The 12,613-nt window shown below is 41.1% G+C and overlaps 1 protein-coding gene across 1 annotated transcript in view; it reads right to left on the reverse strand.

Moving 5' to 3' along the window:
• Positions 1 to 426: 426 nt before the first annotated feature.
• The window catches only part of LOC120568380 (NACHT, LRR and PYD domains-containing protein 12-like), a 31,619-nt gene continuing 19,432 nt past the window's right edge, over positions 427 to 12,613 (reverse strand). The window contains 4 exon segments of the mRNA XM_039815878.1: positions 427 to 2,748; positions 9,946 to 9,992; positions 10,363 to 10,536; positions 12,388 to 12,561. Of these exon segments, the coding sequence (XP_039671812.1) occupies positions 2,129 to 2,748; positions 9,946 to 9,992; positions 10,363 to 10,536; positions 12,388 to 12,561 (1,015 nt within the window). The 3' untranslated portion in view covers positions 427 to 2,128.

The raw sequence follows: 12,613 nt of genomic DNA on the forward strand, positions 1-12,613 counted from the left end.
AAAAATCTGCTTTTCTTTATAAAAAAGATATTGGTATCATATGAAACGAGACCATCTTAGGATTCCATTCAAACCAAGCCTGGCATGGTAGGTTGTGGGGGTTACAGGGAACTAAATAATGCTCCAAAGTTAGGCTACATTTTGTAGAGAGAAAAACTGGCATGGCCATTTTCAAAGGGTTCCATTGACCTCTGACCTCCAGATATCTGAATGAAAATGGGTTTTATGAGTACCCACGAGTCTCCCCATTACAGACATGCACACTTTATGATAAGCCATGCAGTTTTTACTTGAAAACTATCATGTTTTTCCTAAATTATTAAAAAAATTGTCCATATAGCTGCCAGGTCATATTTTCATAAAAAACAGAATCGTCAGTAAATGTTTGATTTTCTTGTGACGTGAATAAAATACAACAGACTGATATACAGTAATTATCATTTTATTATAGGGTGGATCTTCCCTTTAACATATTTGTAGGGACCCTTTGCTACTCAAAAACGTCCACTACGATTGCTGGGTGGATAATTTAACTATTTAAGACGCGTGCACTATGTGAGCCAATGTCAAACATTGCCAGTAAGCATTTATTTTACACTTAGGCAGTTTCCCATACATAGAGTCCATGTATATGTGTACACATCAAAACACAAAAGCATTAATTCCACTTTCCTTCTCATACCATATTGCACGGTCAAAAAACTGTTTGCTCCCTTCTCCTGCCACCACCTGTGCCCAATATTACATTGATTAAATCACCTCTGGCCCAGCCAAATGGACAGCGCCCTGGCTACCCCTGGTGGCGGGAGGTTTAACAGCAACAAATAATAAACATAAACCCAAATGGCTCTCACGATATTCATACACTGTGAACAAACAGCAGAGAAATGATCACTTTATATTTCTTTCTCTTCATTACTGAATCAAAAACGTTCAATTTAATACATTCATTATAATCAGAATAAAAGTGATTTAACAAGCCTTTCTTTACAGAATCACAGAAACATCATCTCATTTTAACAATCCTCAGATTAAACTCAAACTGTAAATCATTTTTCTTGCTATACTGTTTTTTAATACAGACATCAGATGAGATTAAAAGCTCAATGAGCCAGACAGAAAGCCATCTCATAATTTCCTTTATTTATGTATTTAAAAGTTTAAACTGCTGCAGAGGACGCAAACATCTGCAACAAATTTTTAATGTGCCACTTTTGATCTTTAGTCTTCAGTGTTTCTCTCCATGTTGAATATTTCAGTATTTGTGGATCTGCTGCCTCCTGCTATTCACTCTGCAGGCTGACACCCTGATTGGCTGCCAGCTGGAAGCAAACCCATCTAAACCAATGGAGAGCAGCTTTCTGAAGCAAACATTATACTAAAGTAAGAGACGGTTTACCCCAACTCAAAAGTTATTTCCTGTCTGTGTGCCTCTTTAGGAGACTAGCTGCAGGTCCTGAGTGGATTGATTCCAACGGGAGAAGTGAACATGAACACAGATTATGAGCGTTTCTTTCACCCCGTAATCACCAAAGTAAACTTTCTTCAACTAGCTTCATATGTCCAGAACATTCTGACACTAAAATGTTATGTTTGAGACGGACACATAATGAGAAAATTAACTTTGTCTGAGAAAAATTACTTAACTATACAAATATAACTTTTCATCCATCCACACAACGTTCACTACACTTTCAAACAAGGCCACGCCCCTTTAGGAGACAGAAAGTGGGTACCGTTTCAGACCATTGGCGCTGTGTGATGAGCTATCTTTAGGTAAAGATAATCTTTGCTCAAGTTTTTAAACAAATGTAGTAAAAAGTTTCACAGAAGTGCCCCAAAAACCTGAAAGGAAACATATTTAAAGGTATTTCAAACCACAGCCGTGCAGTGAGTCATTCTATTTGGTAAAACTTTATAACAACCATTGCTAAAAAATTATAATTTGATAGTTAACTAAACTTAAGTTAACACTAATTATTAGTACACATTATAAATCATCATTTCATTGTTTGTTGACAGTAAAATAACCATTAGCCTAACTAAAGTTTAACTATCAATTTACCATTAATTAGTGGCGGTTATTATGAAGTGTATATATTAGTGACTCCTTTAATGTGTTGTTCTCTTATAATTTTGAGTTTGATTTACAAAGAGATTGTGTGTGTTGGTCAGCAGTGTGAGTGTTTCTGTGCACAGGAGGAGACTTTCCATCCTACAGAGAACACAGAGACACTGAACCATGCAACCCAAACCCAAACCTAAATCCAGGATAAAGAGGTTCAGTGAATGTGGTGTTGAAGGTGTATAGGTGGGTCAGCGTGTTAGAGGAGACTCTGTAGAAGGACAGAATGCCAGCAGGACAGTCCACATACACTCCTACTCTATCAGAGACAGAGGATGAGGAGAGGTGTGTTTCTCTTTTATTGTGCCAGACAGAGTAACCACCATCAGAGCAGAACAGATTCCAGGACTGATCATTATCTCCAAACCTGCAGTCTTCACTGTATCCTCTCCTCCTGATTCCTCTGTAACTAACTGATATATAAACCCTTCCGCTCCTCTTGACCTCCCAGTAACAGCGACCAGTCAGACCATCTCTACACAGCAGCTGACACCAGTGGTCAAACCTCTCTGGTTGATCAGGATATGGCTGCTTCTCCTTCACCCATATCACCTTCCTGTTGTTGTCAGACAGTTTGAGGTATCTGTTCACTGTGTTTGTGTCCACTGTGAGGTCACAGGAATCTGATGGAGAGAACGAGACACAACACAGTAGCTGTTTATCATCTAACACACCTGATGGTTTATTTGTTGCTTTATTAACAGACTGACTGTTAATTAGATCAAAACTACACAATGAGGCTTATCTTTGGATTACCTTTCAAACGAGAATAGAATGCAGATACAAAAGCTTTAAATTCAACTTCCTTCTGTTTTAAATGTTTCTATGTAAAAAACAACAACATTATAATTACATCTTATTATTCATCTAGATCTACATTTTAGTGATCACATAAAAGCTGTAACCAAGTTATCTTTCTGGCATCTCAAAAACATAGCGAGAAGTGATGTGTCCAAAACATGATCTAGAAAATATCATTCATGCTTTTATTTCTTGTAGGGTAGACTATTAATGCACTTCTGACTGGTGTTCCCAAGAAGTTCATAAAACAGTTGCAACTCATTAAAATGCTGCTGCTAGAATTCTGACATTCCAATTCCAACATCAAGAGGAGAGAGCACATTTCTCCAATTCTGAAACCCCTGCACTGGCTTCCGGTTACATTTAGAATCAATTTCAAGGCCCTACTTATTGCCTGTAAGTTTTTCAATGGTCTGGGCCAAACATATATTGCTGATTTGTTTACTGAGTATGAGCCTGAGAGGTCTCTGGTCTTGGTCAGTTGGTGGTGTCTAGAGTACTATCCAAGAGTGGTGAAACGGCTTTTAGCCATTATGTTGCCCACTGCTGGAATCAGCTTCCACTGGATCTAGGGCATGTGCCAACTGTAACCATTTTTAAATCTAAGTTAAAGAGTGTTCTCTTCTCCAGAGCTTTTATTTTGTCTCGTTTGATGGTACTTTTAATTACTTTATTAATTTTGTTTTAAACTTTGTTGTACCTCTATAAAATGTGTCTGTACTTTCATGTATCTCATATATATATATATATATATCTATACATATATACATATATATACATATATATCTATACATATATACATATATATACATATATATATATATATATATATATATATATATATATATATATATATATATATATATATATATATATACACTCAGAAAGGATCATTAGGAACACCCTACTAATACTGTGTTTGATCCCCTTTCACCTTCAGAACTGCCTTAATTCTTTGTGGCATTGATTCAACAAGGTGCTGGAAGCATTCTTTAGAAATGTTGGCCCATATTGGAGATTTTTGGGATGCACATCCAGGGCACGAAGCTCCCGTTCCACCACATCCCAAAGATGTTCTATTGGGTTGAGATCTGGTAACTGTGGGGGCCATTTTAGTACAGTGAACTCATTATCATGTTCAAGAAACCAATTTGAAATGATCCGAACTTTGTGACATGGTGCATTATCCTGCTGGAAGTAGCCATCAGAGGATGAGTACATGGTGATAAAAGGATAAAAGGATGGACATGGTCAGAAACAAGGCTCAGGTAGGCTGTGGCATTTAAACGATGCCCAATTGTTACTAAGAGGCGTATAGTGTGCCAAGAAAACATCCCCCACACCATAACACAACCACCACCAGCCTGCCCAGAGGTAACAAGGCATGACGGCTCCATGTTCTCATTCTGTTTACGCCAAATTCTGACTCTACCATCTGAATGTCTTAACAGAAAGCGAGACTCCACAGACCAGGCAACATTTTTACAGTCTTCAACTGTCAGATTTTGGTGAGCTTGTGCAAATTGTAGCCTCATTTTCCTATTTTTAGTGGAGATGAGTGGTACCCGGTGGGGTCTTCTGCTGGTGTAACCCATCCGCCTCAAGGTTGTTTGTGTTGTGGCTTCACAAATGCTTTGATGCATACCTCGGTTGTAACGAGTGGTTATTTGAGTCAAAGTTGATCTTCTATCAGCTGGAATTAGCCAGCCCATTCTCCTCTGACCTCTAGCATCAACAAGGCATTTTCACCTCCCAGGACTGCAGCATCCTGGATGTTTTTCCTTTTTCAGCCCATTCTTTGTAAACCCTAGAAATGGTTGTGGGTGAGAATCCCAGTAACTGAGCAGATTGGGAAATACTCAGACCAGCCCGTCTGGCACCAACAACCATGCCACACTCAAAGTTGATTAGATCACCTTTCTTTCCCATTCTGACATTCAGTTTGGAGTTCAGGAGATTGTCTAGACCTGGACCACACCCCTAAATGCATTGAAGCAGCTGCCGTGTGATTGGTTGATTAGATAATTGCATTAACGAGAAATCTTACAGGTGTTCCTAATAATCCTTTAGGTGAGTGTATGTATATGTATATATATATATGATGCAATCCTTCAACCTATCCTCGAGACATTATGTCAACAAAGTCATGTGACTGACCTTAGAAGCTTTGGTCGCCGTCTATAAGAGCATCCAGGTGGCCACGCCTCTTCCTCTTTAATTTACTCGCCTCATCCGAGACCAGGTAAGTTGTGTATTAAGTGGGCATATTTTGGACTCTGCTGTTGTCAAACCATCACTTTTCTGCAGGCGCCTTGTGTCCCTTAGGATTGTGTGTGGTGTTTTCCCTTTTTTGCATTTCATAACAGAGAGTTGTTGCACAGTGTACAAAGAGCGTCTATCAGGATTGATTGTGGGTGCATGTCGGAGGGTAGCGCAGACACACGCCTTATACTGCGAACGGGCACGCGCGCCACATGGAGAAAAAGTGAAAGAACAAAAAAAAGAGACTGTGGGCTAGATTTATCAAGCCGTTTGCGCCTGTTTCCAGGCGCTAATTGGTCGCAAAGACGGACGTAACCGATGCGGGCTATTTACAAACAGGGCGCACTTGGGTAAAATTGCAGATTGTCTGCCGCATGAGCGAGAAGAGACAAGTTGCGCTTTCAATATGCGTTCGTGGGAGGGTCGTGGTGAAAGTGGGAGTTCCACCCGAAAAGGTGGGAGGATAAGCGCAAAGTGCACCTAATTATATATTCCGTGGTATTTACAAAGACTGTCAGTAAGAGCGCGCCTCTATTCTGCGGGGGAAATTCTCCGCCTCTTAAAAGCAGGTCTAAACCAGCGAGTTTCCTCGTAGACCTTTATGCTGCTGGTGAAATGGCAACAGTCATTTGAGCAAGACGAAGACATAGGCGAGGCTGAAAATATTTTTAACACAAGAATCACACTTTGTCAGTGAACGCAACATCATTTAGCGTTACAGATCAAGCAGCCGTGCAATATTAGAGTTACTGGAAGAAATCAAAGATGAAATTGAATCTCCGACTCAGCGTTCACATCCCATTCCAGCAGTTGTTAAACTCCTCGCTATATTACAAATATCGGCATCAAGATCATTTCAAACAGTCAAAGCATCAGCAGTGGGAATATCGCAGTCTGCACTCAGCCGTATCATAGCACAAGTACCGCTTTGTTACAGCGCAATTTACGGTATAGTGGGCGGAGAAAGACGCTGATTGCCTGATGGGTGTCAGGGTTGATAAATACTATGCAAAATGAGGAAGCATAGCGTGCGCTATTACCGAACTCGCATAAACAGACACAGCGCAAACTGCGCCAGTGTTAGTAAATCAGGCCCTGTGTGCGTCCAGAGGATAATCAGTTGAGCTTGCGTGTGTGTGTCTTTCAGAACTATGAAGTCCCATAACTTATGTTGTCAGTTCATTTAAACCTGTTGTATTGGTCTATAGTTCTTGCAAATTTAAGTAAGTTTGCGGGTAATTTCGATGTTTGAGTTATTCATCTGTTAGCTAGTTTGCACGTGGCTGTTGATTTATAATGCATATAGTTGGAAACCCTTGCTCATGTTTGTATTTAGCTACATTAATGTATTATTATTGTATTGTATTATGCTGCAGTAGTTACATTGCATTGATATAGTGTGATTAATAGTGGGTTTGTTGTTGTTTGCTAGCCTATATGTATACGTCCTATGCATTGTGTATGGTAGCCTTCACAATGTTATTTAATTCTTTGCAGAACCACACACAAACACACAGCCATAGCAAAGCTACCCACGCCCATGTTTGTACTGTTGCTTTATGTAATAAAGCGTCAAAAGAGATAAGTTGTCTCCATCCGTGTTTTAACAGACACACCTGGGGCGAAGTTGGAAACCAGAATCAGCTCAAATACAGTCCTAAACTATGTCCTCAGTAACACACTGTTTGTGTTTTTCTTTGTTTTACTAGCGCCACTGTTGCTTGCAGTTTCGGATAAGTGCTGTGTGTAAGTGCTTGTACTGTTTGTTCAAGTTGATTTTTCTCTACAGGAGAAAAAAACATTAATTGATTTGAGTTCATTCCTGTTGGCTTGCTGTCCGCAGCGAGTGGGGTGAGTGTTGACAAGTGTTTGGCCTGTCCCTCTCACCAAGGGTGTTTACCCGGGCCATGTCTTCTCTTCTACTATCAGCGATGAAAGTCCTTCCTTATTTGGAGGACAGGTGATTTGTGCTCCGTCTCCCAGCCAAGTTGCAGAGAGACACGAGGATACTTGTCTCACATGTGTTTCTTCACAGTGAATGAAGAAAAACAACCTCGAGCCGAGGCAGCACACAGTCTTTGTGGGGCTTTGCCTGAATTCCAGCATAATGTCGGCATCTCTCACTGCTCAGAGGGTGCTGTCCATCCCGACCCTCCTGGACTGATTCCAGCTGGGCAGGCAGCTGGAGTTGGTTCAATATGTGAGGCTACTGTGCTTGATTTTGGATGCAGTGGCTGTTGTTCCCTGGGGCCTTCTCAGGGCTCGGCCACTGCAGAGATGGCTGAATGCCTTTAAACTCCACCCAAAGTGGGACAGGCATGTGTCGTACATGCCTTCAAGCTCTGCGTCCGTGGCGGGACCGGACGCTTTTGCTCCATGGAGTCCCCCTCGGGAACATTCCTTCATGACGGGCTGTGGTAACAACGGATGCCTCCCTGACCGGTTGGGGAGCAGTCTGGGAAGGCAGGATGGTGCTAGGTATGTGGGAACACCCTTGGGGGGGAGCACACATCAATGTTTTGGAGTTGAGGGCGGTTCACCTTTCTCTGAAAGCTCTTCTCTCTTTTATTCAGGACAGGCATGTCCTGTTGAGAACAGACAGTTCCTCCACTGTGTAACGTAAATCACCAGGTCTCTGTGCTGCCTCCAGGTCGCACAGGAACTCCTGTTTTGGGCTTTTCGGCATCTGGCTTTGCTAAAGGCGATGTACATTCTGGGAGTTGTGAACTGGGCGGCAGACCTCCTGTCCAGGACTGGTCCTCCCCCAGGAGAGTGGAGACTCCATCCAGAAGTTCCTATGGACTCGGTTCGGCATGGCACAGACCGATCTGTTAGCATCAGCAGAGACTACCCACTGCAGGATGTGGTTCTCCCTGTTATCTCTGCTTCACCAGGTTCAAACAGGGTCGCCATAGGCCATTACAAGGTGCTGGTGATGGCCTCTCAATGGCCAAGGAGGCAATGGTTTCCGGCGCTCCTTATATTGGTTTACAGAGAGCCTTGGGCCCTGCCAGTCAGGGTGGACCTGCTTTCTCAGGTGGAGGGGCAGATATGGCACCCGTCTTGCAGCTCTGGGCTTGGCCCCTTCTAAATCCCTCTCTCAGGGGCTAGATGAGGTGGTCCTGCACACTATAGGTAATGCCAGGGCTCCCTCCACTTGTTCTAACTATGTCCAGAGGTGGAGGGTGTTCTTGAGATGGTGTCACAGTAGATGGGAGCATCCAGCCGCTTGCTCCGTCCAACTTGTTCTCCACTTCCATGGTCCATGATATTGAGTGTATATCAGTCATCAGTCATGGACCTCACTTCTGGACTCAGGGAGGGCAGCAAGCACTATTAAGGTGTACACTTCTGCTGTATCACTCTTCCATGAGGCTGTGGGTGGTGTTACAGTGGGGAGACATCCCTTGGTGTCCCAATGCATTAAAGGGGCATGTAGACTGCATCCATACAGGTCCCCCAGGTCTCCTTCATGGGAGTTACCCTTGGTGCTGAGGGCCTTGACTCAAGCTCCTTATGAACCCATAGAACAGGCTACCCTTAGGTTAAGTTATGACTATAACTATGTATCTATGAGACCGAACAATGACCGTCACCATCTCTTGCCGCTCAGAACGGGCTGAGGCGTTCCAGGCAAGAGGAAGAGGCGTGGCCAACTGGATACTCTTATGGATGGTGGACAAGCCTCCTAAGGTCATTCACATGACTTTGTTGACATAATATCTCGAGGATAGGTTGAAGGATTGGATCTTTCAAGGTAAGACCGTGGTGACGGTCATCGTTTGGTCTAATAGATCCATAGTTATAGTCATAACTTACGGTTTGAGAAGGTGCTTTTTTAATAAACTTGCCCTTGCCCTTACATGAAGGTCATAGTAAAATCAGTCTCCTGCATTTGGCCACAAGTTCTCATCATCACATCTTATTTCTTTTTTTTCAGCTGAAATTAGCTGTTTGGAATTATCACTTTATTTTGTTGTAAATATTCTGCTAAGATGTTCTTTATATTTTAATATTGTTACTGCAGAAATGCACCATCATTCTGTTTTGAATGTGTTTTAAATAAAGTTTTGAAAACAGTGTGTAACAACCAGACAGTACATAGTACATAGTACATAGTAGTACAGTAAATAGAGAAGTGATATACACTCAATATCATGGACCAGCATCTCAGAAGTTCATGGTCGCTCAGGTAGCAACGATGAAACAAGACACAGACTCAACAGTTATGTTTAAAAAGGTAAGAAAAAATGTATTCTTTCATCTTTCAGTTATCTTCTTTTTCAAGCTAGTTTGGCTTATTCTTGACAAACATGCATTATGTCATTGTTACAATGGAGGCCGTAACAGTCATACACTTAACAAGGAAATATTAATTTAGTTATTTATCTATTCATACTCAATATTAAATAATTTCCCTATATATTAACTTTCCTACAGTTTAATCTGTTTTACAAGGTTCAAAAGTGTCTTAGCATTTGAACAATGTGCTGCAGAAATAAAGTGTTCTGCTTGTGGTGGAGTCTGCATGAGAAGAGTTCAAGGATTTTGGAACATGTGGTCATTGACTGCAATTTGTGTTAAAGCAATGAAAAATGCTCCACAGTTTGTTACTGTTTCTCTATGTGAATAGTTTTGACAATGTGACTTCTGTTTTAAATGATGCTTGTTAGCAATCGAATAAAATACTAACAATACTAATCCTACTATAAGATGTTGTGCCTTGTTTTTATTAATCAAAGTGAAAGCACACTCACACTTTCTCAGACCAGGGTTCAGCCACTGCTCTCCAGCATGGTCCAGCCTGGAGGAAGAAACAAAGTCAGAATGAACCTTCCTTTCCTGATCTCTCATCTTCAAAATATATCAAACATCTCAGGTTTCTAAGTTTAAAGATCAAGTCTGAACATCCACATAATTGAGATGTCCTCAAAGTGCTCCAATAAGAATGTAACTCTTTAATAGGAGTGAAGTTCCAAGGGGAAAAAAAATTTTTCCTAAATTTTTTACCTTTTTTCTTTTATGGAACAATAAAAATATAACTTTTTAATAAGAGGTGAGTCTCAGCAAAGAGAGAAAAATAATAAAAAAAATTATTTTTTTTATTTTTTGTGAGAGGCAGGGCTGCTGGTGTATACTGTGAACCAAGAGTGAGCTCTGCTGTCTGTTCATACCTTAGAGTGTCCAGTCTCCAATGTGGATCCTCCCGTCTAGCTGAAAGCAGCTTCACTCCCGAGTCTCCTGGATGATTGTAGCTCAGGTCCAGCACTCTCAGATGGGAGGGGTTGGAGCTCAGAGCTGAGGCCAGAGAAGTACAGCCTTCCTCTGTGATCAGGCAGCCTGACAAACTGGACACACAAACACACACACATACACACACACACACACACACACACACACACACACACACATACAAACAGACACAGAAAATGACTTGAATTTACAATAATAATAATGAATTCATTTTCATCATGTCTTTCTTTCATGTGTAAATTTCCTAATTTTAGCTAAATGCTAAACTGTGGAATTATGGAGAAGGTGCTGATCAGAGTAGTGAGACTGAATCAAAACATGGAAGTTTTGGGTCGTGAAAACACAAAAATTGGCTGAAAGATGTTGGGTATCTTAGTTAAAGTTAAAAAAGAAATCATGGAATCAATTTATAAACCAAAATGTATTCTCAATTTTTGACTCATCAAAGTAGCCCTCTTTGGCAGATATAACAGCTGAACACACTTGTGGCATTCTTTCTACAATGGACATCAAATATTCTTCAGAAACTTCTTCCCAACTCTGTTGCAGAAGTTCCCATAAATGGGTCGCACTTGTAGGTTGCTTTGCTTTCACTTTTCTGTCCAGTTCATCCCAAACCAGCTCTATGGGGTTTAAGTCTGGTGACTGTGCTTGCCACTCCATGTTTTTAAGCTTACCATCTTGTTCTTTCCTAAGGTAGTTCGGGCATAGCTTGGACTTACGTTTTGGGTCATTATCTTGCTGTAGGATGAACCCCTGACCACCTAGGCGCATACCAGAGGGTACTGCATGGCGCTGCAAAATCCTGTGGTAGCCATTTTGGTTCAGGGTGCCTTTCACTCTGTACAAATCACCGACCCTGGATCCAGTAAAACAGTCCCAGACCATCATCCTTCCTCCTCCATGTTTGACAGTTGATGTCACACACTGAGGAACCATCCTTTCGCCTACTCGACGGCGTACAAAAATCGTGCGTGATGAACCGAAGATTTAAAATTTAGAATCATCAGTCCATAACACCTTCTTCCAGTCTTCAGTAGTACATTGACTATATTTCTTGGCCCAGGCAAGACTCTTTTTCTTATTCTGACGTCTTAGCAATGGCTTTCTTGCTGCAACTCGACGTATCAAACCTGCAGCTCCAAGTCTTCTCTTTAAAGTTGAAACTGAGACTTGCTTATTATGACCACTATTAAGCTGTGCTTGAAGCTGTTGTCCTGTGAGCCGCCTATCACGCAAGCAGTTGACTCTCAGAAACTTGTCTTCTGATTCTGTTGTGGCTTTGGGTCTGCCAGACCTCTTCCTGTCAGAGTTTCCTCCAGTTTCTTAGTGCCTTTTGATGGTGAAGAATACTGTACTCACTGACACCTTGACTTTCTTCGCAATTTCTCTGTAGGAAAGACCAACATTCTTAAGTGTTATGATGGTCTGTCTCTCTTCCATTGTTAATTGCCTTTTTCCCGCCATTTTTATGGCAACACACTACTTTCTGCAGTACAATACTGTTCAAATAATGCTCACAAGGGTATGGTATCACAGTGTGTTCCAACAATACTTTTATACAAACAGAGGGGGTTGTAAGTAATCCAGATAAATTGGAACACCTGTGGGAATTGGTAGCACCAACTTTCAAAGCTTGATCAAGCTCCATTGCTGCAGAACAGCTTTATGTTTTTTACCTATTTCATGTTCCCTGAAAAAGGCCTTTTTGTAAAATACTGAAATGTACATTATTTTTGGGTAAGCTTACTTTTTTTTTAACCTCAGGCAGTTCACCACTTACCTTTGTACCATTTCAAGCTATTCATTGGATTTGAACTGCTAAAGTTTCAATAAAAAACAAAAACAATTGGGGTGTTCTAAAACTTTTGACCAGTAGTGTATATTAACTTGTATATAAAGCAACATTTAAATGGTTATTTCTTTAACAGAAACTGAATTCTGACCTGAGAGTCTCCAGTTTACAGCATTGATTCTTTAGTCCAGCAGAGAGCAGCTTTCCTCCTGAATCCTTCAGATTGTTGTTACTCAGGTCCAGCTCTCTCAGACTAGAGGACTCTAAGCTAAGAACTGAGGACAGATCTTCACAGCTTCTCTCTGACAGGTTACAGCCACTCAGTCTAAAAATATGTACAGAACAACTATAAAAACATTTCTATCTGTATTTGATAT

Source organism: Perca fluviatilis, chromosome 1, assembly GCF_010015445.1.
Source record: "Perca fluviatilis chromosome 1, GENO_Pfluv_1.0, whole genome shotgun sequence".
Classification (NCBI taxonomy): Eukaryota; Metazoa; Chordata; class Actinopteri; order Perciformes; family Percidae; genus Perca; species Perca fluviatilis.